Here is a 27,727-nt window from a genome sequence, read left to right as displayed (position 1 = left end):
ATCCCAAGTTCAGTTTGGGACATGTTTGGTCTGAGATGCTGTGATTTATCCAAGTGGAGATGTCATGCAGGTTATTGTAAAAATAGATCTGGAGCTCAGAATATATGTCTAGGCTGGAGAAGTAAGTTGGGTAATGACTTGTAGATGATATTTAAAGCTGTGAATATGGATGAGATTGCCTAGGAAGAGAGTATGACTCTGGAAGAGGGCTCAGGACACCTCTGAGCCTCGGTTGTCACATCTTTACAACAGAAATATTGATCTGTCTGTGCTTGGGGATTGAGAGCCATGTATATAACACATAACTCAATATTCAGCTCAGCAAAGGCACTCAGGATATGGAAAATGTTATTATCACTATTTGTAGTAAAATCTCAGCCTAATTTTCTGGAACAAGTTGGCACTGATTGACAGGAGAGTGGAGAATCATGAATGCCTTAAGGAATGAACATGAATCTTTAAGAATATGTCTATAAAAATGAGTCATTAGCTTTCATTGTGTACTATGTTACTTTTTTTCCCCTAACTATTATTTTCCATGTAGCTCTCCTCTTCCAAACAAAGTCCTATTATTCTCCCCCTGAAAAATCAAGGGTCTTCATTTTTTTCTTAAATAAAGCAATTAAACTGGAATCACTTGTAAGGATACCCTCAGGTTCATCATCATCTTAGCCAGTTCTTCTCACTGCTGCTGCACTTGCCAATGCAGATTAATTCATTAAGAAATATCTAAATGTTCTTCCTACAACCTTATTTTTAGTAAGGCAGAGCTTTTACATTTCCAGACAGCAGCTTTATTATGAATATGGGAGACCACAGAGCTGTAAAGCAGAGCACATGTGGGCAAGGCCGCCTGGGCTTTTGGCATTACTAATGATGATAATGATCCCACTCGGTGGAGGCAGACCCTCCCTGCAGCTGGTGTCCTTTCTGCACAGGGATGAGGTCATTGGGGGAGGGGAGGAGGTGGAGCTGGGGAGGATGAGAGAAGAGAAGGGGAAGTAGTTGTCAAGTCTGCATTCTTGGTAGAAAAATGAAAACATATTTGCCACATGCTTACTTTATTCATTAATTTTTTAAGGAAAGGGAATGAAGAGACTAGGGGATAATGAGGAACTGTAACATGAAAATGGCTTGGTTTTTTTTGTTTTTTTTCCCCAAGGCTGTACAGTAACAGGACAGTCACATCTCCCAAGGCACTGATAACCCTATGAATCAGTCTAATCTCTAGAATATTGAAACTGCTCAGAGCAGGATATTCCAGCTATTTAGACTCTGATAACTACTTCAGAGTTGTATAAGATCCTAATTCTAGATGGCCTACTCCTTCTGCCTCAAATGTGTCTAAAACAGGGGAATTGGCAATGTCGTTAAAGGTATCAGTTCATTCATCTAATTCTGAAAGCTGTTATTGAAAACAGTCTTTTTGTAGTTTACTAGTAGTACTGTAACTGGCACAGCATAGTTTTTTTCCTAGAGCTTTTATATACAAAGATTTATAAATCTAGAATTCCCTGTATGTCCCCAAGGTTTGCGGTTGTTAAAATTGATTGTTAAGGATTTTGCAGGGAGAAGAGTTAGAAAAAGTGCAGCCATTTTGGATATTACAGCAAGAACACCCTGGCCTGGGCACAATCCACCATCCACACTCAGACCATCCCTGCTCTAGGCAATAGAATGAAGCACCACTGACAGCGTGGAGGACAGTACTAAGAGTGCTTTCAAAATGTCCTGAACCCTTCAAGCAAAAGGCCAGGTCTGGTTAGCTTAGCCTCCCCAGTGCCTCAGCCAGGGCGCACACAGTCAGTGCTCAGTGAGTGCACTGGTAAGGAACCCCCGTCCCCTTCTCCAGGGTTCAGGTCTGCTGCCCAAAGCCAGAACAAATGACCATGAGGAATTAGGTAGAGGAAAAGGCATGTCCTGTAAATGCTGGAGAAAGCCTGTCATTTAAGTAAGTTACAATAATTAACTCTCAACAGTGTTCCTGACTTGGTTTTTCAAGATATAATGTAAAGGATATTGTCCTGAAGTTTGAAGACCATATACCTTACCACATTTTTTAGACGCTAAATTTTTTTTAATTCAATTGTCTTGTCAATAAATAGGAATAACAGTATTTTCTCTGCCTACCTCCCTGACTTATTTCAGGATTAAATCCTATTAAAGAAGTGAACTAATAAGAATCATAGAAGGTAAGGTGTTGTTATTGGCTTCGTTTGAAAGTACTGCCTTTAAATACTTTTTAAAAACAAAAAAAAATTATTTCTTTGAAGAAAGCATGTTTATTTGTATTATTGTTGCTAATTATTGTTAATCTCTCATTAAGCTTTTTATGTGTTTAAAAATCTAAAGCATCAGATCTTCCTTTTAAAATACCACTATTATATTATTATCAGTAATAATAATAACATCAACAATAATAACAACCTCTAAAACCAACAAGGTTTATAAAGCTACCAACTTGAATGATTAAGTGGTACAAATAAGACACTGGAATTATCACATGTAAATTCTTTCTCTGCAGTTTGTGCCTTTACAACAGTGATTCAGCTGCAGGTGTTGGACATGAGGCTACAGCTGAGTTTCGTCCTGCTGCAAAGTGTGCTGTAGTGAAAAACAGTGCCTCAGCCACTGTCTAGCTACTACCTTCCTAGAGTCCAAATCTCCCTCAGCCTTGGCTTCCTCTTTTCTTAACTAACAGAGCTTTCAGTGGCTTTGTATCAGGCCTTATTGCTCTCCTCAGAAGACATTTAGAAGAGAGAGGGCATTTGGGGTTTTAAAATGACAGGGTGGGCACAAAATGATACGGTAGACGTGTCCTGCAGGTATTTAGTGCGTAGAGGTAGATCTCTAAGTTTTCTACAGTGAGCAGAGTATACTCATGAAAGGAAGAAATGTCCCCCCTACAATGTAAATCTAGCTTCATGTCGCCACAGCTTTTGAGAATGAAAAGGATCTCAATCAATAACAAGGGACTGATTCAGGTAAACTGGGATCTATGGACCAACTAGCCACCATCCAAATCCACTTTTGCTTACCTCATCTTCCTACATTCTTATCCAGTCCTTTCCACAAAATGTAAGATCTAAGCACTGCTAAACTACCCTCACAGAAGAGGACAGATCAGGCCCAGCCATTGTCTCTATCTTACCAGAAAAGCAATCAGTGAAGTTAGATCCCTTGTTCATCCCAGAGCCCTCCACTCCCCACTAACCCTCAGAGCCATGGGCACTACGGACACTCAAGTGTGCCAGCTGCCTGAAGCATTTGTTGGGGGAAGGATGGGGGAGAGCAGGAAGGAAGTATAAAGCTAGCTCTTTCCTACAGCTGAGACTAACCAGGACAAGCTGCTGACTCAGACAGCTCACTCCACTTCAGTCAGGGGCCACCCTGAAGCCTTATGTGTGGGTGCAAAGTTATTGTGAGACATGCCATTGTGGGGTGTGAAGGGAGAAACTGCACATGGTGATGGAGGTGCCAGATGATTCTTACTGTCATTTAGAGCATGAAAACAAAGTCAGGCATAGTGGTACCTATCTGTAATCCCAGCTACTTGGGAGGCTGAGGCAGGAGGATCACAAGTGTAAAACATCTTAGCTTGACCCAAGGGCAGAGTGCTCCTGGGTTTAATCCTCAGTAACATGAATAAATAAATAAATAGAGGAGGGAAGAAGAGGGAAGAACAAAACACAAATCAGGAACCCTTTCTCCTTTATTGATACCTCGACTGAAGAAAGCCATCAAGTCCAGGTGGTTTTGTCTCTCAGCTCCTATACATGGACAAGGACTGGGATTCCAGAATTTCCTGTCTAGCCCAGGTTTTTCTCCTAGTTAAATTTACTTTCAACTTCTTAAATTATATTTTACTCTTGAAAGAAAATCTGTTGTGCAGAATTGTATAAGGCTTGACATGATGATCTACACTAATTGCTTAAATATAGAGTTGAACATTTGTTGAAAAGCACTTTGTTTATGTCATGGAATGAAAGTTACCACATACACCATAGTCTATTTTCAAACCTAACTGGATTATATCTTCCAGGGAATAAAAGAGCATAACATTTTTAAAAGTATTGATTTTTTAATGCCAAAAAAAAGTTAATATCTAAATTTAACTGGAAGGAACTGTAGAAATTTGCCTCTGACATTGATAGATAGTTCTCTTTCCTGTGTGTGTGTGTGTGTGTGTGTGTGTGTGTGTGTGTCTCAGTGTTTGAAGTTATACCTTTAGGAACACAAGGTTTTTTTTATATTATAGAAAAGTGGCAACTATAAATTGTGGTAGCAACCAATTTTCTTGTTCCACTCAATATATTGCCTCTTTTGAGATTCAAGCAGACCCAACAAAGATCAGAGGTTAGGCTATTGTTTTCCTAACATTCCCATGAAACCCTACAATTTTCCAGAACTTACCAAAGAGGGCAGAGTAATTTGGGGAGGACTTTTTATTTTTTATAGTCACTCAGTGCTGTAGAGGAGATTAATAAGTTACTAAAGTGTCATATTTTTAGGAGGGATTCTTCTTTTTACTAATCTACTTATACCTCATTTCCAAAATATAAACAGTACAGTAGAGTTAAAGAGTTGGTTGAGGTACTCATGGTGATTGGAATGTAAATCTAGAGATGTTTTCATGGTTGTTAGAAGTCAATCACTTATTTAGCCATAAACTTTCAATGACCTGAATGCAAAGGAGCATGCTTTTTTAATTATTTGGCTTATCCTGTGGAATGAACTTATTAAGGTCATTGTTAAAGAGCAAATGGGTTTTTATTTGTTCATGCATCTACCAACATTACTTGAGCAGCTTTCAATACATGGGCAACTTAAAGAGATCTTGTGCAATAGCAAAGTAAAACATACCTTTTTTAGATTTATGTGAAATGCTCAGTATAAATATGTGAGATCTCTTAAAATTGATTTTAAATTTTTTTAATAACTGTGTTCTTTTTTTTAACCTCCATTTTATTGATTTATTTTTATATGGTGCTAAGGATCGAACACATTGTGTCACATGTCATGCTAGGCAATCGCTCTACCACTGAGCCACAACCCCAGCCCTTAAATATGTTTTAATTCTAAAAAGAAACATTTACCTAACTATGGTAAGATCCAAATTAAACATTTATATGATTTTCCTTTTTATAAAAATCTGAAAATTTCTCAAGTCTTATCAAATTGTCACCTTTGACTCTGGAAGATGCCTCTAAGACATCTTTGGGAGCACAGAAGTGGCTCCTTTTGATGAAAGTCTTTAGGGTAAGAATTTGATCCAAAGGTAGCTCTATAATGTTGTCTACCAAATTTGTTGTTTTCACATGTTTTAGGCAGCAAAGTCTCTTCTTGTAAACTGTTTTATGCCCACCCTCAATAGAGAAAACACATGTAAGCAATGTTTTATTAGGGTAAATTTCTTTTAAATCATCACATGAATATTATTCTTATTATAAAGATAATTGTTGAGATCAATAGAACTCTTTCCATAAATCGGAAATTTGAGTAGATGACATTCTCCCCACCTTTTTTCATTTTTTTCCATATTCTATGTGAAAGCAAATGAAAGAGAATACAAAAAGAAAGGAGGCAGACCTCAAGGGATCAGAGATGCTTTATTAAGCAATGGAAAGGCACATTTTTAAGGGGAACAACAAGGGTCTGAGTTTTATAGGGTTTAGCAGGGCCAGGTCATAGGAGGAATTTTGTCCTTCAGCTGGTGGTGGGCTCATTTAGAGCAGGGCAGGAGGGCAAGTAGGAGAACAGTTGTAGATAGGGAAGTTCCCTGGGGCCCATTATTCTCCTTTTCACACTGGAGGTTATTTTCCGTACCTTTCACTGTTTCGTTGCACTTTGTTAAATTCATTTTGATACTTCATTATATGCTAGGCAACTAAACTAATCCAAAAGCTTGAAAAAAAAAAGAAAATAATTTATTTTAAGGTTTAATAAGAAAAACAAGTGGCTTATTTCTAAAAAAAAATCTATTTTATCTTATATATTATAAATATATAACTTATGTAAAGTTTTATATACATATACTTTTATATACATACATTTATTAATGTTTAATTTTGTATTCATAGGGTGAAATGTATTCTATGTTTTATGCATATAGTATAAATAATAAGTATTATATGTGTTAAACAGGAAGTACACACAACTTTCCATTTTGTCCTGAAGTGATCCATAACATGTTATGACATGTGTTATCATGTGTTAGTTAGACAATCCTAAAATGCCTTGTAGTTATTTTATAAGTGGACATAAATAGTGGTCTGAGAGTTGATCTTCCTCAGAGCTGGCCAAGACACCATGAGACCCACTTTTTATAAGGAGATATGCCCAAGCTTTTCTTGGCATGTAATTGAGTATGACATACACAAGCTATGGCAGTAGTAACAAACTCTATTGGAGTTTTAGATGAATAGACATACACCATCAGAGCAATTTCCTTCTTAGCAAATGGCACATTTATGAGAGAATCACTTCTCTGCATCAAAATTGCAAGGTCAGCTTTTGTTCCAACATCTAGGTGGTGCTGATAGTGATTGTGTGTGTGTGTGTGTGTGTGTGTCCCCTGAGTGTACTCAGTTGGAGGATGAGTATTATGGCACCATTTGTGTTATAATTGTGGCTTTATTAACTGAACTTCTAAGTAAGACTAATGAAGGCTGTCCTCCCTTGTGCTTAGAATAGAAATTCTAGACTGGTATAGGAAGGAGGGTCTGAGACATGAAGATAGAAGGCCAAGAATAGAGTCACTGGGAATCTGAATCAGGAGGATGTCAAGTTTGAGGCCAGCTTTTGCAACTTAGCAAGACCTTGTCTCAAAATAAAAAATAAAAAGGGCTGAGGGTGTAGCTCAAATGTAGAGTGACCCTGGGTTCAGAACTGGATATGGTTACCTACCTGCCCTCCCACCCTGCACTAAATGATCCCTCCATCAAAATTCCTCCCATGACCTGGCTCTCCTAAGGCTCATGGTGGCCCACAGCCATTTTGTCCCCAAGATGTGCCCCTCTGATGCTGAATAAAACATCAATGGTCCATGAGGTCTGCCTCCATTTTTCTTTTTCTTTTAGTATTCCCTTCCATGTGTTTTCATTTGAATTGGAACATCTATATCACATCCAGCTGCTTCCTGCTAAAAAGGTGAAGTAGGGGAAACCCCCTTTCAAATTCCACCTACCAAAAAGAAAGGAAGGAAGGCAAGAACGAAGCCAGCTGAGGAGAAGGTGTTAACAATGAGAATCCCTGGTTAAATAAATGCAATATTTCTTTCTACAGTGTAGTTTTTAAAAGAATTATTTTAAATTTTTACGAAAGTAAAATGGAAGGACAACCCTCAGGTAAACCTGTTGAGTATAGATTATATGAGGAAAACCTTCTGCATATGTTGAGATAATTCATATTTGATCTAGATATGTAAAAATCCTAAAATGCCTTATAGTTATTTTATAAGGCTTATTTTTTTTCTCAAAAAGGAAACTAAGCTGTGTAGAATGATTAAATTTCTTAAAATCTGAGATGTATAATTTCCCCTAAATAAAATGAAATCTAGGTCCACTCTGGCATAAATACTACATATAATACCACTAGAGTTTTCCTGCTCTCCATTTGGTTACCTATCTTTTTTACTCCTTGCTTTAGTTTGTGTTTCACTAAAAGATCTGGAAACTGGGTAGATTATAAAGGATAGATGTACTTCTTACAGTGGAGGTTGGACTCAAGGGGCCAGCATCTGGTGAGGGCTTTTGTGTGGTATCATCCCATGGCAAAAGGGAGAAGAGCAAGAATAAGAAGATGACATCAAGCCATTCATGAGAACAGAATCCTCATAACCTCAGCACTTCATTAAGCAAATACCTTCCAAAATTGTTGCACTAGGGATTAAGTGTCCAACACATTAACTTTAAGAGACACATTCAAACCATAGCATTCCACAGTTTTCTTCTTTCCGGAATCAAGAGTGTTCATGCTCTGATGATTATGCTTCCTGTCCCTTATAGCTTATACCCTATATATTACTCTAATTTAAGATATAATTGTAAGTCATTGTATAATCATCATAGAAAGTCTTCTACCCCAGACGTGGCTTGAAAAGACAGATTCCTAGAGCTTATTAAATTACTATAAACTGGGTGGCTTGTAACAACATAATTTGTTTTCCCTGACTTTTTTTGGAGGCCAGAAGTATGAAATCAGAGTGCCAGTCAGGGCTATGCTTCCTCCAAAGGCTAGAGGAATGTCTTCCTGTGGTGGTTGCCAGTGGTCTAGGCTTATGGCAAAATAATGTCAAAATCTGTCTTTCTCTTTAAGTAGTTGTCTGCTTTCAGTGTGTCTCTGTGTCCAAAGCTCTGTCTTCTTATAATGACACCAATCATTGGATTGGGGCCCACCTCATGTTAACTTGATCACATCTGCAAAGACCCTTTTTTCAAATAGATTCACATTCACAGATTTCCAGTGCATAAATGGGAAATGGGTAGATACATGATATACGGGTAAGAATCTTGCTCCATTCTCTCACTTATCTAAGCATTTAGGGGTCTACACTTGAGCATTCTGTTCATCTTGTCTCAAATAAAGCATCTTTGAAGTTTCCACCCAGTTGGAGTATGGATATTTGTTTTCACTGTTAATATTTTTCTTACCTGGAAGGCTTTCCAAAGCCACAGAAACCCTAACTAATCAATTCTTTAGTCACAACCATAGCACTTGCTAAGTATGTATCATTTCATGTAATTGCCCCTTGGGGCCAGGTTTTGTTCTCCAGTTTTTATGTGCAACTTCCTATTAGAATCAAAGTAAATTACATCCAAGTGTTTTCAAGCACTAACTCTGGCCCACACTTCTCAAATTCTATACTTTGTTCTTTGTACATCTGGATATTAGGCTTACTAACATGTGTGCAAAATTCTCCCCAAGGCACTATTTGTGAAGAGCTACATTTTCTCAGATTCTTTTACCACTTGAGCTTCCCTAGTATTCTAAAGGCTGGCCAAAGGTCCAACACCTAGATGCTTTCAAGATAGTCTATACTGATGTTTAAATCTCTTCCTTAACCAAAGTTGCAGTTTTACTGAAAGGGGCTCAAATGTCACAGACTATCCAGGTACCACATTCCTCCCAGATATGTTTTCTTTGACTTTCATGATGTTTTTTGTTTTTCAAAAGAAATTAAATAACTTGCTAATAATAGTAGAATTCACAAAGAAACAGATATCTGGCTTTTCTTGAAAACTCAGATCTAACAACTCGAAGCCCACAATCCTGAAGTGGGCCAGAGCTATAAAGTGGTTGTCCTCTCAGAGCATGTGCTCTTTCCTGCACCATGGGCCAATTAATTTATGTTATTACCTGCCTGGTTCCTATTGACATGTCTACTCGTGGTCCAAAATTTAGGAAGTCAACCTAAACATTCTTGCTGGTGTGACTCAGAAAAAACATACTCAATATCCTACAGAAAATGAGCACAGATCACTGGTCTCCCTTACTCTAGACTGCACTGCCCTTCCTTTGAAGATTTCCACCAATATCCTTAAGCTCAAGGTCAAGATGCACATCTTTTGAATACAGTGCCTCTGGGGTCCATAGCTTCATCCCCTTTCTCTCACCATCTCTGTGTTAATAGTTGAGTTCAAATGTAAGAACGGAAGCGTTCAAAAGTGTGACATAATTTTGAATATAGTCTCACGTTACTTTGTTAAGCTCAGATTTTATTAATCACTGCACAAGCCCTTCTAGAAACTGGAATGCCCTCTCCTATCTGTGACAAACCTCTTTTGGTCCTTCTTGCTTCCATGCTATACCCAATTTTTTTTTTATTTTTTATACTAATTTGTTATATATGACAGCAGAATGCATTACAATTCATATTACACATATAGAGCACAGTTTTTCATATCTCTGGTTGTATACAAAGTATATTCACACCATTCGTGTCTTCCTACATGTACTTAGGATAATGATGTCCATCTCATTCCACCATCTTTTTTATACCCGTTGCCCCCTCCCTCCCCTTTGTCCTATCTAGAGTTCCTCTAATCTTCTCATGCTCCCCCTCCCATTCTCACTATGATTTAGCCTCCTTACATCAGAGAAGACATTCAGCATTTGGTTTTTTGGGATTGACTAACTTCACTTAGCATTAAATTTTCCAACTCCATTCATTTACCTGCAAATACCATGATTTTATTCTGTTATTGCTGAATAATATTCCATTGTGTATATATACCACATTTTCTTTATCCATTCATCTACTGAAGGCATCTAGGTTGGTTCCACAGTTTAGCAATTGTGAATTGTGCTGCAATAAACATTAATGTGGCTGTGTCCCTGTAGTATGCTGTTTTTAAGTCCTTTGGATATAGAATGAGGAGTGGGATAGCTGGGTCAAAAGACGGTTCCATTTCCAGTTTTATTTTTACTTCAGGTTTTAACTGCCTTTCTGGAAGTGACCTGCCTCAAATTCTTACCAATGTACTCATGGATTGGCCCTTCAGAACATCTCCGACCAGCCCCTGTTTCAATTCAGGGTCTCCAAGATTTCCTTGTCCTGTTCTTATTGATTTCTTTTAGTACCTACAGGGTTTCAGTAGAGAACTGTCATCTCAAGCACTAACCCCAACATCCTGAACAAGAATTTTCTAGCTCTCCTCAGAATCTTCAGCATCATTAAACACCCTCTTAGTTCTCCATTATCCTGTAAATCATTGGCACACAGAGCCCATCCTGCCCATGGAAAATTGTATTCACTGGATGATCCATATGGCCACATGCTCTTTTTGCGAATTCACAGAACGTATCATCATGTTGTAACAGTCACCATCTGATGCTAGAAAAAGACAAATTTGTCTCCCCTCACATACTTGTAAATACTAAAGACCCCATCTTCACCTTTAAAGTTTATTGGTTTTTTTTTCTTATTATAAGAGTAACACGTTCAATGCAGAGAATATACAAAGTACATAAAATGCAAAGATAAAAGATATAAATTAGGAGGCTATGGTTGTGGCTCAGCAGTAGGGCACTCACCTAGCATGCGAGGCCCTGGGTTCCATCCTCACCACCACATAAAAATAAAAAAGTAAACATATTGTGTACAACTAAAACAAAATAAATAAATATTTAAAAGAAAAAAATTCTTCAAAGATATAAATTACCCTTAACTTTGCCACCTAGATATAACTATGTAGTTATATTTCCACATTTACATTTTTTTAATATTTTTATTAGTTGTTAATGAAATTTTTGTTTGTATTTATTTATTTATTTATTTATGGTGCTGAGAACCAAACCCAGTGCCTCACACATGCTAGGCAAGCCTTCTACCACTGAGCTACAACCCTATCCCTCACATTTACTTTTTAATCTCTTCCTTTCCCAATTCTTTAGTCCTCAGACACTCTTGAGAAAAGGATAATTTTTGTGATTATTCCAGTAATTTAGAAAAGAGAGTTATGTAACAAAATGCTAGCCTTAATATTTCAGGATGTTTTAAATATTGTACATTCTTTATTGTTTTATGTTAAATGACTTTACCCTTCCACTCTATGAATATTAGGTTTTTCATAACTACCTTCAAGATTATCTCTACATTTTTTTGCTGGGATCGTTTATATCTTGGACACCCTGTGTGTAAAACCCTAGGTTTGTCTTAGGCATTCAAACAAGGAGATCCTGATTGATTTAGTTGAAGATGTAAGACACTGAAAAACAGGTTTCATTTCTTTATGCATGCTAAGATGGTATACAAGGATCTTTAATAGAAAGGTTTTAGGATACCAAGAGTTATTGCCTCTGGATTGTTGCAAGACCTGGACAGGAACCTAGACTGACCTTCAGCTCCAGGATTTTCCCTTATGTCCAGCTGATGAACCAACAAATCTTCAGTACATCCTCCCATAAATATTGTCAATTTTTCAGACCTCACATCTATTTTTTAAATTTATATGGGAGGCTGTTTTTTGAAATTTACATACTTACAAAAAAGTCAGTGCTGTGCCAGTAATTTAGTAAATGAATCACAGCTACTGAATGCTTACTACCTGCTGATACAAAGGAAACAAAGTTCATAACCTGTTCTAGTTAAGTTAAATAGAGATATCATCAATATTTTAGCAGCTACTTGAGAAGTACTTTTAGCATTTACTGGCTTTATCTGCTTACTATTAACAAGTGTGTCATGATACAATCAACACAGTGAACATTGAGTTAATAAGTAGCTGTAAACAAAAGTTTTATTGCTTTGGACCACCATTCAACTGTGTGCTCCACATCATTAAAAAATAAAATTAAATGGGCAAGTGATTTGTTCTGTGACTTTGGGATAGCTTTATAAAGAAAACTGATTATTGAGTAGCTTAGGGTGGCAGATGGTTCTAGAAAGCCAGAGCTGGAGCCAGAGAAGCTCTGGTGCTGGCAGAGCCAACATTTTGCTTTGCACATCACCAGGCTTCTTTGACCCTCCAGGGGGCTTGGTAGCTCTAAAGATTCTTATAGCTCTAATATTCTGTGACTAGGTTCTCTGAGAGTATAATGTTTGTAGAGGAAGCCAGTAATGCAGTGAGGTGTTTCCTTAAAGAAAGATGACTTGATTTCTAGATCTGAGCTCCTTCAATCATAGTCATTTCAGTTTCGGATACTCATTACATCATCGAGAGAAAAGACCACTAATGCCCAGACCTCTCCAGCTGTAGAATCTACTTATAAATGAGATTGGACAGAGTAGCTACAGTTTCTTCAAACTCTGAAATATCACATGTTCTTGGGAATGATAAAATGTATTTTGTGTTCTGCATCTTGTTAAAGTTCTTATGGTAGGTCCCTGTGAAAGTCTGTTGGCCTGTGAGCAGGGAATGTGCCATCGGTTATCTGTTACCAGTTAGCTCTGTTGGATGAAATCCAAGGCTACAGGATCTGGCCCCATATGAGATGTTTGGCTTCATGCAAAGCAACCCCTGCTTGCTCTACTGTTTCATAGACGTGTGCATTTGATCAGAAGGCATAGGTGTGAGCATGGCTGCATCTTAACCTATCTCCCTTGCTACTGGGCAGAATCATTCAGGCCCACATTCTTTTGACCAGGTCACTAACCTCATCCTTAATTAGAATTACCAATGGTAAACAAAATGCCAGGCCAACTTCTATGTACTCTTCCAAGATCCTTATGGCCTTTCACCTTCCTGACCATCTAAATCTTTCTGAATATTATGAGAGACTCTGATGAAATGGTTAGTTATTGGCAGCTGACTGCACAGTGCTGGACTGTGTTCTGTGTGTATTCTCTTAATCATGCCTCAAAGCAATCCAGGTAATGTATAATTTTTATGGCCTTTTTGCAGGTGAGGAAACTGGCTAGGGAAGTTGCCTGACTTTCCTAGGGTCCCCTATCCACTGACTAGCAAAACCAGGACTGCTGTCCGTCTAACCCTTGAGATTAGGCTGTTATCAGTACACCATATGCTGTTGCTTCTCTCATGGCACAGCACAGGATTCTGAAACAAACTAGGGGATTTTGGAAACTGTGATAGAGCCCCAACTTAGGGAATGAAACTTTGTGCAATCCCAATGCTTACAAGTGGGTATGATTTTAAGTTGTAATTCTTTGAAATGAAAAATTAGGTCATCTCTTCAGGCAGATGGGGAAAATTTGCCAAAAAGTCAAGTGAGGCAAATGTCTGTTGTTGGATGCTTCCATAAGCTTCCCATTGGTGACCTCTTCTCTGTTCTATCATCTAGAGATATGTCCCAGATCTAAAGCTGTATTCAACTTTGGTTCCTCAGACTTCCAGTTCAAACACAAATTCCCAAAGTGGACAAATTGAAAAATCTCTATTCACCTCTTTTCTTGTCTAAATTCCCAAGCAGCTCACTACCAACTCAGTGTACTTTGTACCCTCAAACCCAGGAGCAATGGACAGATAGTAAAACTGCGGAGACTTTTCAGTAGGAGGAAGCTGTACAACATGCTTTGTGAGAAAATGGAGTTAAGCCAAGACTTTTCTTGAGCCACAATGTCACCCATGAAGTTTAACTTACTTTAATCACTAAGTGATATGTGTAGAATTCTAGAACCTTGTTCCTCCAGACCTTTTAACTTCACTCCCATTTGAAGGCAGAGGGGCATCTTGGATAACACAGAGAAGGCATTTGGTGCAAGTTCAGGAAACTTTCTTGGCAATATACATCTTTTCCAGTGTTTTTCTTTTGAGATTTTTTAGATAGAGATGATATTAAGGCTGTCTTTAATTTCTCTTTTACCTAGTCAGCATTACAAAGTAAGACTTGAAGCTTCGCGGTTTTCCTTAAAAGAACTGAAGAGAATGACTCACTTCACTGTTAACACAGTGAAATATACTTGGAACTGAAGAACCTCATGAGGTAATCTAGGTTGTTTCTGTCATCTAGCTTCTGGGAAGCCATCATTTTAAAAATGCAATACTTCTTTTAATTTTTTTTTTCTTAAAGGGCTTCATGAATTCCTGTCATTTGAACCTATAATCCAACAAGGTTTTCCTTTTCACATCCTTTTTGAGGCACTGAAAAACCTTCACTAGTGTTCTTACCCATGGCTTCCTTTTATCTTCATCTCCCTGATCCATCACTTCTTCCATCTGCTTCCTTGATTCTGGCCTTTCAGGGAGAGTTCTCTAAGCATCTGTTATGTGGATAACACTGTGCTCTAGGAAGTGAAGACAAAGGCCCTGTTCTCTAAGGACAAGGCATAGGTCACAGATTTAGAAAGTGGAGTGATCAGGACTGTGCTGAAGTGCCAAGGACACACTGTGTCTGAGGGGTCAGTTCCAGCTGATTGAGCCATCTTGGAATGCTGGCCCAGCATTGTCAGAGCTTCCAGTTTGTCAAGGAGTCAGAAACCCAGACTCTGTGTGTGTGCCATCTCCTAATTTTTAAAAAATGCTGGCAACTAATTCAAATTCTTCAAAAACATTATGTGGGCCAAACAAAACATGTATGTGGGCTGAATTCAACCCATGAGCCTCCAATTTGGTGAGTTCTGGTCTGGTTAGTGAGGCAAATCACACATGTATGAAATTATTAATTGAAAATGTGACCCATATGACTAAGAGCCCTAATGAGTGGCACAGGCAGTTCCTGCCAGCGGGTTCAGAGAAAGGAGGAGGGGGACTGGGGCCATGAGGAAGATGGGCTCCAGGTGCTTGAGGCCTCAGCTGTACTGGGCACGTGGTGAAGATGTGGGCAAACTGGAGGTGCGTGTTTGGTGGGGGCAGGCTCCAGTGCCAGACTCAAGAGGTTGGGCTTTACTTTCTGTCATGGGAGCTACTAAAGATTTTTTTTCTTTTTATTTATTTATTTATTTATTTATTTGGTACAGGGAATTGAACCCAGAGACAGTTCCACCCAGCCTTTTTATTTTTTTGAGACAGTGTGTTACAAATTGCTTAGGGTCTTCCTAAGTTGCTGAGGCTGGTTTTAAACTCACAATCCTCCTGTCTCAGCCTCCTGAGTCACTGGGATTACAGGCGTGCACCATCATGCCCCACTTACTAAGGATTTTTTTGGGAGAGGGTGAGTACTAGGGATTGAACTCAGGGGCACTTGACTACTGAGCGAAGCCACAGCCTGATTTTGTATTTTATCTAGAGACAGGGTCTCACTGAGTTGCTTAGTGCCTCGCCATTGATGAAGCTGGCTTTGAAGTCGTGATCCTTCTATCTCAGCCTCCCAAGGCACTGGGATTACAGGCATGCGCCACCATGCCCAGCATAAGGATGTTTTGGTCTGCAATTTTAGAAAATAAAATATGTTGGGAGATAAGGCAGCAGGCAAGGAGAAACCATGAGGAGACTCTTGACAGAACTCTTTCCCCTACTTCCCATGTAACTTTGTCTTCCGCCCCTTTACACCACATCCAAATACCTTCCTCCTGGTGCTCTTCTAAGAGGAGAGGGAACCCTGGCCTAGCAGCATAGTTTCAAAGTATAACAATGACCTAAACCAAAACAAGAAAATGAAATCAGACCAAATTAGGATGGCAGCCCCACCAAAGGGGAAAATTGCTTAGCCACCACTTCACACTGAATAAAAACTACCACTTCAAAAATAAATAAGACATCTCTTTGAGCCATATAGATCTATCAATGGCCTGTATGGCTCTAAAATGGGTTTGGAAAGTTGCAGAACTATATTCTCATGTAAGCACACATAGTGCTGGAATTGCTGATCAATAGTCATACTCAGAAAAAACATAATTTTCAGGACAGTATCTATGAAGTGGTAGGTAGATGTACACATTGAAAGTGACCTTTCTTTACAACAAAGCAGAAAGATGCTGTTAGAAAAAAAAGAAGAAAGGATACTCATTTTTAGATATTAGAATATATAGCAGTCCACCCAGTGAACCTGAAGTACCAAAAGGTATACACACATTGTCTATGTGTGTTGTGTGTGTGTGTGTGTGTGTAATGACAGACTTCAGTTGACATCAGTGGACAGTTACTGGCCCCATCTCTGGAGAATCGGAGACAGTCTAAGTGGGGACCAAGCATATAGACTTTTGAATTTCCTCACAAGTGGTAGAGACCCTTAAACATTTAGTTTGTAGATTGGAATTTAAATAATCAGTGGATACAAGCAAGTTTCAGTTATTCCAGACTGATTATGCAGGATATTAATCTTTCCAGGCTCTTGTTTTACTTAGTCTTTCTTTTCTACCCACATTTTCACCATTTTATTTCATATTAGTATCTCCACCAAAGAAGGAAAAGAAGCTGGAACTGTTGTTAGACACTTGTTTTCCATCCTAGTAAGTGCACTAATAATTACAACACCAATAACAACCACTAGCCTCGCTGATCCTTTATAATTTGCCAGTGCCCGCATGAAATACACATATTAATTCATTTACTCCTCTCTACCTCTCTGAGGTGGAATCTATTATCCTTCACATTTTAGGGTGACAAAAACTATAGCACAATACAATACCCAAAGGCTTTAGCTAGAAAATATCAAAAACAAGATTTGAACCCAAGAAGACTGATTCTAGAAAGGTAAAATATGCATCACTTAACAATTTTTAACTGTATAATTCAGTAGCATTCAGTATATTCATATCATGCAACCAACACTACTACACAAACTTTTTCTTCTTTCTAAGTTGAAAGCCTTCATTTTTAACCACTGCTCTATATCTTATTTGCCCAGCAATGCATGGAGATCTGGAAAACCCACTATGTGTGGTGATTCTATCTTTTAACACAGATGATTTAATACCTTTGAAGCTTTAGCATACATCACTTCTCCATTTGTCCTCTGTGCTACTGTGTGCATTACAGCCAGCCCATTACATCGGGTTCAGTCACACCAGCATCTCCAAGCTCCAGAGTACTATCATCTCTTTGGAAAGATTTGTGTGTTGGGACATGGCTATGATTTGGATCTTAAGTGTCCCCCCAGGTACATATGGTAAACATTTGGCCCCAAACTATTGGGAGGTGGTAGAAATGGTAAGAGGTGGGGCCTAGTGGGATATCCTTGGGTCATTGGGAGTGTGCCCTGGAAGGGGTTTGTGGAACTTCCTAGCCATAAGGTGAAAGGTTTTTTTCCACAGTGCACTCTTGCCATGATATACTGCTAAAGGCCCAAAGCAGTGGGGCCAACTGAACATGAATGGAACCTCTAAAACTGTGAGCCAAAGTAAATATTTACTCTGTGTTAGTTGATATTCTCAGGTATTTGTTATAGTGACAGGAAGCAGACTGACACACATATGCATGGACAATCACAGCTACATCATCAGCACTTCTGCCTCTCTTTTGACATTGATTCTGAGCTGTGTCCTAATTTCAAAAGTCTCAAAATTTAAAAGTCATATGTCTTAGGCTTAAAGAAATCCAGTCTTCTTCCAGCCTGGAATGTCATTCTGAAAAAAATCTGTCCTAGTTCTTTGGCATTCACCCTACGACCACTCTGGTCCAAAACTCCTTCGCTACAGCTTGGATCACTGTCTTTCAATTCTCAGATGCTTCTACATACTGGAGATCATGAGACCTGGGTCTAGCTATAACCTTGAGCAGTTCATCTAATCTCTTTTAATTAGACTTTGGATTTATAGAAAAGGAGCACAAAAATATATATTTGTTTTTGACACTATTTCTAGGTGTTCTCGGGTATCCTCAGATGGAATTTGGAGGTCATTGAAAAGAACTTTGAACTATATTAAATGTTACATTGAATATTTCTTTGTTGTTATTTTACTATCCAATACCCTGTTTTCTTTTCTTCTGAGATATCAATCCCCTCACCCACTCTTTGTTGGACATCCAGAATCTTTTTACCCCAGGATTCTACCTCTGTTCCACTGTTCTCAAATACCCCTGATACTTCTCATTTTCCCCTTCCACCCCAGTTTAAAAAAAAAAAATTAATAGAGAATTTAAAGTCAATTTCAACTCTCAATGTAATAACCATCTTAGCTAACCAGTAAGGATTTGAATGCCTTATTACTATATATCTGAATAGTTGTATTATTATTATATTAGTGTAATTATTATTACTGCATTAATTATTACATTTTCTGAATAGCTTATTACTTATTAAAATTTAAAGCATGATAACTTTATTTTGGGTGAATTTCCTTATTTTTTTAAAGAAACTTTATAAACAAAATTTAAAGGCTTCTAATCTTCTAACCCATTCTGAACAATTAGCAACTAATGTGCAGATTTAAATACTTTCTTGTCCAGAGTTTGACAGACTTTTGGAAGGTATTTTAAGGATTATTCTAACTTAGAGACTTCAATTTTCATTAAATATATTTTTAAAAAAACTGGTAAACTACTTTTTTGTTTGTTTGCTTGTTTGTTTCCAGTTTGCAAGGTTGCAAGAAAAGAAGTCAACCTGCATAAAACTTAATCAAAACTCTGGGCTTCAGGGCACAGAAGAAACAGGGCACACTAATTTTCAAAAGCATCTGATTTTTCTCTCTCTCTGAAAGGACATAATTAAATTAAAAGAAATAAACTGATTTGTTCTGTTATTTGAAGAATAGAGACAAATTTAACTAAATGTTAAAACTCTGCACATATTACCCACAAGACTATCTCTAAAAATACTTTCAGCCCAAGCCATTGCTGACAGTACTAAATGTTTACATCAAGGTTGGAAAAATTGCTTCTAATTCTCTCTCAAACCTCAACTTTCTAGAGCCTCTAGAAGCAGGTGGAAGAGCCCCTTTTTTGCTCTGTTTGTGTTTCATTGCTTCTGATTTCAAGGATCCCAGAAGAATGGAGGTTTTGAAACTGAGTTTCATGTTGCTGTAAATTTCAAGGGCTCTTTCGTTTTTAGGACTACTGAGTTGTCTTCTGGGAATGTATTTGGGATGTGGTGGATTGGGAAGGAGGAGGATGTATCAAAGTAAACATTTCATGAGCTTCTGCATTGCCATTTAACTTAATAAACAGAAAAAACCTCTGAGTATTTCCTGTGTATCTTAAAGGACTAGTGTGTTACCAGCCCACCAGACCCACTGCCTTTCTTTTTCCAGTGAACCCACACACACACACTTACACATGTTTGCCAGCACTCTGCTGGATTAAATATGCTATGACTTGTTGGCTTAATTTATGGTATAACTAGTTTTCATTCTTTAGATTTTATAAAAGAAGGCAATATTAGATTCAGAGAATTTAGTTAAAGACCCCTTGGTTCTCAAGGGGCTAGAAGACCCTGGAGTTAAGGGAGACTCTGGCAAAGGGCTTGGAAAATGCTTACAATCATAATGGAATTTGTGACTTCTACTTGCTGATTTTCGTTAGCCTCAGATTCATTGAGGGCATACTGGCAAATTGTGCTCAGACATAAGAACACTTCTAATGAGTTCCATGTTGCCATCTACCACATAAGACTCATTTTGCCAAACAGCTAATTTTTTAAGAAATCAGCAGTTGGATTTTCACACAGTAAACAGATTGGTAGAAGGCGAGGTTTGAATTTTAAAAAGAATCTAAAGAAATAAACAAAGTTGTATTACTGATGTTGCCTATGCAATATGTATCTATCTGCCAACACATGTTACATACACACAGAGCACATATGTGCATAGCAAAACACTGTGTTAGGCATTGTGTGTGATATAAAGAAGAACACAATGCAGTTCTTGCTTTAGGGTAAATCTGATAGGATTGAAAACAGTGAGCCAAAATGACTACAGCCTAATATGGAGCATAGAAAGTGATGTAATTGAGATATACATTGAGCATTCTACTTGGTGTGATGATTTAATGGCAACTGGATGTGGATTGTTGCCCCCGTGCTACTCAAACTATAGTCTGAAGACTGGGTGTGTTGGCATCAGAATTACATCTCTTCAGGCCCCATTCCAGACCTAATGAATCTGAATCTCTGGGGTGTGACCCAGCAACCTGCGTCTTAATAAGCTGCTGTATGTTAACAAGAATGTAGAGGGAACTCTTTTGCCCACTGCAGTTTGAGTACTACTGCTCTAAAGTGCAGTTCCCACACCCACCCCCAGTCTTCATGGTAGGCATTATTATCCAAGCTGTAGGACAGGTAACAATCAGAGAAAGAAGTAACTTTACCAAAAGCCACACTGCTTCCCTGAGGGCATTCCAGCCAGTCCTAGTTATGTTGAGCCACATGTCATCTACACTCCTCCACCTATCCCCTGCTGTCTCATGCTAGGAATTATATCAATCATGCAAACTGTTTCTTGAGGTTTCTCTCTTGGTTTTTCACTTGTCATATTTGTCTTCCTATCTCACTATAGAAGTGCTCGCTGTAGTCATTTTACCACTGTCATCGCGCCCCAAAGCCATCACCATTGTGGTACTGAGGTACAGATAAACTCTTGGCTCGTTTTCCTTGTTTTGTGATCATCAAGCTGGGGGAGCATTGACAGGGACTCTTGACAAGGCCTCTCCAAAGACATACTCAGAGAGTACAAATATTATTTTTCCTCAGTTCTTCACATATGATTCTACTCTCTGTTTCAGTCATACACTCATCTCTCTCTCTCTCTCTCTCTCTCTCTCACACACACACACACACACACACACATGTCAGTTGAAACTACCAGCCGTATTACATCTAATCACTTCTCCAACATGTCAGATCCCATTCACATTGAGGTAGGGAAGAAAATGTGTTTCAATATGAATTCAGTTCCATCAATAAGTATTTATTGATTGGCTACCATTTATGTAATTCTATCTTCTGTGTTTTAAGGCAGTGTTGCTCACATTGTGCTTCCTGGACAAGCTGCATCCCTGGGGACTTGTTAGATAGAGAGATTATTGAGCCATACCACCAGGAGTTTTGAATCAGAAACTCTGGGGGTAGGCCCAGCAATCTGTGTTTCTAAAAGTCCTCCAGATGATTCTAATGAACACTGAACTTTGAGAACCACTGCTGCAGGGAGATGAGGAGTTAGAGACATGTTTTTTATTCTTAAAAAGAGACTTGCGCCTATTTTTACTTGCCCACATGTCAGTATCTACATTCAGACTGGGCTTTCTGCTAGCTTAGAACTGACAGGGATATCGTGATTTTGCTTTACCTTATCCATAAGATTCAGAAATGCCTCCTTTAGCACTTTGTGGGGTTGTTTCCCCCCAACCCTTCCTCTTTGAGAATCAATCACTCATTTATAGAACCACTTACAGAAAATTCAATATGTTTCAGACAGCAATTATACTTTTTTCTCTCTCCAGGGGTCTCAGTTGCAAAGAATTGTTATAGAACTGAAATGTTTTGTTTATGTAGGTAGTTATTTGCCATGTGGTGAGCTTAAAAACAGACTAAATAAATGGTTTGGTAATGTCGTGGATGGTGATGATTAAAGCAAGTATAATGTAGAAGGCTGTGCTTCTTAAACCACCCAGAGACCAGACCAAGTCCTGAAATCCTGGGTCACAAATTGAAGATTTTTGTGTGACTATAGCTAGTCATTCCTTGTTTTCTCCCACAATATTCTGTTTGAAAAGAATGTTTTTCTTCTTCAGAGAAACACCTGAAAATGTATGTCTCACACAGACTTCTTGCTCAAATGTACTTTGTATACAGAAGAAGCAAGCATGAACTGTGATTAGATTAATCATCACAGGTCCACTGAGATATACACTCAAGGGCAGAATCACATGGAATAAGGAGCTTTGCCCATGTTTTCAAACTGTACTTGTGAAATAAGGAAGTTTTCTGTGATCACAGTTGACCTAAATTAGGGAATCCCTATTTATACTGAATTATCCTGACCCTTTCTGTTATTTCTCTTATTTATCTATTTTTATTGGCACATTATAATTATACACAGTACTGGGATTCATAGTAATATATTCATACATGCACATAACATAATTTGGTCAATTTCCTTCCCCAGTACCTCCTTTTCCTCCCCTCCTCTCTCCCTTGACCCCATTTTTCTACTCTACAGGTCTCTCTTCTATTTTTTGTAAGATCCCCCAGACGTGTGTGTGTGCACACACAAGCACATGTGCCTGTGTGTCTGTGTGGTGTAGGGCCTCGCTCATTCTAGGCAAGTACTCTATTACTGTGGTACATTCCCAGCCCCCTTTCTGTCTTCTTAGCCTTTTCTCAACATGTTCACGAGTTATTGTGGCCTTGCCTGTGAGTCAGGTAAGAGTCATAGAAACTTATACCTTGGAAAGAAAGTAACTAAGCACCCTGTTGAGGGTTTTATTTATAAGAAAGGTGATGACTTTTAAAATGTCTATCGAATCTCTAGGTATGAGGGAATTACTACCATTCTTCCATTAATTATGTGTAATTGGGAACAATGATGGATTTTCCAGTGAAATCTTACCTAGAGTTAGTTCATCTAAAATGCTGTCAGGTCATCTGAATTTTGCAGATATGATATTCAAATACAAGCTTATTTAACGCCTATAGTTTAGACTTTAGGGAATGGGAAGCACATGCAGAATTTACAAGATTACCTAGGCCATCAAGTTACCCAAATTTTGGTAGTATTCTGATTTGGGTAATAAACTGTTTAATGGTTAAGTAGTTTTAAAACTATGTACTGCACAGCAAGTAGGTGATGAATATATACTGCAGTGGTTTAAAATGGTTACTGTGGTCTCTGTACAAACCTTAAGTCTTGGCTAACATTTCAAAGAGGTTTTGGTAGCCACCCAAGAGGGCTCTGTGTGTATAGTACAATAGAGAAGAACACAGTATATGTGTTCAATAGAAAAGAGTACAGTATAGTGAACATGCAATCAAAGCTCATTCATGCCCTTGTTTCACACCATATCCTAAAGACCCCTCATTCCAAGGACCTTTCAGGTCTCTCCACAACACAATTCAAATGTCATGGTAGTAGGAGTTAGGGGATCTGGAAATGGAATATCTCTAGAGTCAAATAGACCTGAGTCCCAACTAATAATGACCATTTAGGAATAACTACTTCCTTCAATTTCGGAAGATTGTCTTGGATTTCTACATATGTTCCATGCAATCAGTGAAATGTACATTTAATCAAAGAACTACCTTTTCTCCCATAGTAAATTGCCAGATTCTGTTGATGGTCATCCATGACATTTACAAAGATAAAGGATAGGTGATATTGGAAATGTAAAAATTGCCTTTAAGGCAATTTTGCAATGTTAGTACAAACCCTGATGTATGAATGGATAGATAGGAAATGAAGAAGATAGCATGTGAGAGAGGAACAGTTATAAATATAGTGTTGCTTAGCCCAGCAATTATATTCTAAGTTATTTATCCCCCCAAAAATTATAAGGGCTACGTGCAAAGTTTAACTGTAAGACTGTTTATCACACTCTTATTTAACATAGGGCTGGATCTCTGTAGGCATGGGATGAAGACCAGTTCCCTTCCATTCACCCTGGAGTCTTCACATGTCATTCTCACCACCATCTTTACCCTGTTGTAACCAAGAAGAAAACCAAGGCCCAAACCATTAAGTAACTTACCCAAAATCAAACAAACAAGAATTTTAAAGAATTTTATGCTGGTCACTGCTTTGGCTTTTTTTTTTTTCCTCCACATTAAATCAAAACTAGCTGGCATAGGCCCAAAATCACTTATTCTTGATTCTGAATTCCAAAACACCCCCTGCCAAAAGCACAAGTTTATTAAGTTCTAACAAGTACTGCTACAGTTTGCATCTTGTGGAGCCACAAAGGCCCATGTGTTGAGGGCTTGGTCCCCAGCCTGTGGAACCCTTAGGAAGTGAAGCCTACTAGAAGGAAGTTAGGTCATTGGGGATATGCCCTTAAAGGGGATATTGGAATGGCAGCCCCTTCCTGTCTCTCTTTGCTTCATAATTGCCTGTAGGTGAAGGTGCCTCCTCCACCATGTGCTCCCACTGTAATGTACTGTGCTGTCAAGATCCAACCAACCATGGACTGGAACCTCTGACACTCTTGACTACAAAACCTGATCTGAACTGATTTGTCTATTTAGAGTCTTTAACCATTTAGTGTGAATATTCTTATATATTACTGTGGGGATATTAATGTTTGCTTAGTGGGTGTTGCCCAAGAACCCACTGGGAGTGTCATATAATACGTAAGTGCCCTTTTGCTTTTCTAAAATCTGAAACAAATTTGAACATATAGCCAAGAGTTTCTGATGAGGTATATGGATTAATTTTTTTAACATTCCAGGAATGAAAACTAGTGCTTTATATGACAGTAAATTCTTTAACCTTGATTTATTGAATTATTTGCTAGCTGCATTAAAATTTGGGTGTTTACTGTATTGGGACTATATATTAAGAGTTTTCCTGCAAAGATTTAAATATGAGACTAGAATTAACTTCATCTAGAAGTGGGATTAAAGATACTGATGAAACTAGTTTTTAGAGATCATGATTCAGATGACCCAGAAGAGCATGCAAGGACCATATATTATGGTCTTGGTTTTAATGTTCCTATTTCCTGTTTGGACATCTCGAAGGACACACTCATCACTGGGCTGTGGGTGGCTAGGACAGAAGCAAAGATAAGAGAACTGTGCCATTCTTTTTTAATATTCCACCATAGAGAACACTGTCAGTATTCTGTGTAGAGTTGAAAGAGCAAAGGCTTTTCTTCTTTTTATGAATTCATAGGTATCCAGAAAGATAAGTCCAACTTAACTCACTCTCCCCCTCAACCAGCAGGTGGTGCTGTGAAATAGAGGGATATGAAGGTACAGGGAGCTACCTTTCTGCTCCACAAACCTAGTTACAACATTAGCCAGTACCCACATGATTTTGGCACTTAATAATATATCAGTTGACATACTTTAAAGTCTCCTTAAGTCCAGTGCCTCAAACAGGTTTTGTCCAATTTAGTTTCACATCTTCTGTAAAGCTGCTGCTTCCTTTAAGATCAGTAGTGTCATGCACTCATACAGTAAGCACTAGCAGAATGCTCTCTTAGCATTAGCAGAATTGCTGAGGTCATTTTAAAAAGTTGCAATTCTGTTTCTGCACCTGGATGTTAGAATGGACCCTTTCTTCCATTTTGGGGGAAGGCTACAGTCTCCTCAGCCAGATGTAAGTCTTATTACCCTTCCTGCATGGGAAAGGATCCATTAACTACTTGGGAAAGGATCCATTAACTACTTGAGTGAGTTACCTAGTTTGTGTGACAGTCTCAACTAAGCCAGCTATTAGCTGCCTAGCTAATGCTCAGCTACTCTGCTCCAGACAAGCAAATAGTTAAGAGAAAGGAAAGAATTGCCTGTTGTGTGTTCCAGACATTTGTCTTTGGAAAGTCTCTCCTCTTCTCCTCTGATAGTGTTTTTTTTTTTTTTTTTCTTTTGCAGTTCTGATATAACAGCCAGTTGAATCAGTGGCACAGTCTAAACATCAAGTGGTTCCTTCAGGCTGCAGTCTCCTGGGGCACCAGACAAGTTTATGCTCATAAGAACTTTCACTGCTCTTTCACAGACATTAATAGTTTCCTGGCACTGCCTCTCAGGAAATGTCGTCATGGTCTGGAGGAACCAATAAAAATACAAGTAACCTGTTTTGACAGATCTGTTTTCTGCCAGAAATTTCAGAATTTGGGGTTGGGTGGGAGACAGAGTAGAAAGCCAGCAGTCCATTTGTGCAGACATAATCAGAAATTGTGGACTTGTCATAGGGAAGGAGTTGATATCTGTCTGCCCTGGACATGAAGTCTAGTGAATACTCTAAAGCTACCCAGCTCATTTTGATAAAACTGTAAATTAAAAAAAAAAAAAAAAAATCTGATTGGACAATTCAAGTCTATGGTACATTAGAAGATTTTTTTTTTCTTTTTTGGATTATTAGGGGTTGAACCCATTAGCACTCTACTACTGAGCTAGCTATATCCCTGCACTTTTTATTCTTTAAATTTGAGTCAGGGTCTTACTAAGTTGTCAAAGCTGGCCTCAAACTTCTGTTCCTCTTGCCCCAGCCTCCTGAGTCCTGGGGTTACAAGCATGCCCCACCACATCCGGCTTCCTTCTTATTTCAAACATAATTCTTAACTCTTTTGATCCTTGAATAGAAAAGTCACTCATTAAAAATTAATAGCATTTTATTATTGATGCACACATGGCATTGCCATAAGGGATGCAGAAAAAGAAGCCATAGATTTGGATAATTATTACCAAATGGGTGATAGATAGTAAATGCTCTTTGCTCACACTTGCTAAGGCCAGAGCATGTGACTGAATCCTATTAATGTTAGAAAACCTGAATGTTTCCCCTAGAATCGTGATTGAAATTAGGTGTGGGAGCATGAGGTATCAGTTGTTTCTCACTTGGAAGTTTTTGTGGGAAGTTGATGACCTTAATAGTTTAAAAAGTGTGAAGAATTTAAATTGTTGAAGACATCAGAGATGACTGTTTGATTTCTTCTAATGAATTAATATGCATTTTTACGAAACTGATTGCGAGTTATTTGCTTTTTCTTAGGACCAAAGTTTTAAATATTGTTGCTTTACTTTCCTAATCAGTTTAAGTTTCAGTCTAAGTCCATTTCAAGGTATCAAACTTAGATATTAACCTTGTGCCAATTTTAGAGAATGTGTGAGGTTGGAGTAAGATGCTAATGCAACCCCATCAAAAATTGCCTGTGAGTAAAGGCTTCATATCAGCAATATTGGGATTTTCTTCCTATGTGATTTTTCCAAATTAAAATTTCTCTTCTTTATTGCCCTTTTCTGTGTTTCCTTGAAGCTTCTCAGTTATATAGAAATAAATAAAGTTCTTATAAAAGAGATGGTTTTGTTTTGCCTTTTAAAAGAAGCTACTGTTTTTATTGGATTGGATAGCCCAAACTTCCATTTTATGTAAAGTTTTATAATTTTGTCCTGTTACAGACATATCCACTATCTATTTATGCTAAGGAAGTGGAGGGGGAAAAAAAACAGCTTTTATCCTGATTTTCTCTTACCTACTCATCTATTAAGAGCCTGAATTTCCTACACAACTTGTTGGGTGTGATGGAGAAACTTGTAGGTCAAGAAGAAACTAAAGGGCAAGAGCAATAGCCTAAGAGAACTGCCTCAATAAGGCTCTGTTCTCTGCTAAGGCAGCCTCTCCATCTTGCTGTAGCTGGGCTCCTACCTAAAAAAGGCAGAGTGGATATTGTTTCAAAACATTCACCAGGTCTTACAAGGAAAAGGGGATAAAGGAACTTCATAAAAGCCCAAGGGTGTGGGGCTTCCATACTGTTGATTCCAGTCAGAGCTAAGTCCCATCTTTGATGTCCCAGGTCCCATG

At 38.3% G+C, this 27,727-nt stretch overlaps 1 protein-coding gene across 2 annotated transcripts in view; it reads left to right on the top strand.

The window, feature by feature from the left end:
- Cmss1 (cms1 ribosomal small subunit homolog) overlaps positions 1–27,727 on the top strand; it is a 331,345-nt gene that overhangs the window by 206,666 nt on the left and 96,952 nt on the right. Inside the window, exon 2 of one of the 2 annotated variants that reach the window (XM_071615412.1) lies at positions 25,798–25,992. The exons of the other annotated variant lie outside the window; for it this stretch is intronic. Coding sequence (XP_071471513.1) covers positions 25,956–25,992 — 37 coding nt within the window. The 5' untranslated portion in view covers positions 25,798–25,955. The remainder of the gene's footprint in view (positions 1–25,797; positions 25,993–27,727) is intronic. 2 annotated transcript variants of the gene reach the window in all.

The sequence above is a fragment of the Marmota flaviventris genome, chromosome 8 (assembly GCF_047511675.1).
Source record: "Marmota flaviventris isolate mMarFla1 chromosome 8, mMarFla1.hap1, whole genome shotgun sequence".
NCBI classification, from domain to species: Eukaryota; Metazoa; Chordata; class Mammalia; order Rodentia; family Sciuridae; genus Marmota; species Marmota flaviventris.
The sequence above is the reverse complement of the archived record's forward strand: the minus strand, read 5'-3'. Positions and strand labels throughout refer to the sequence as shown.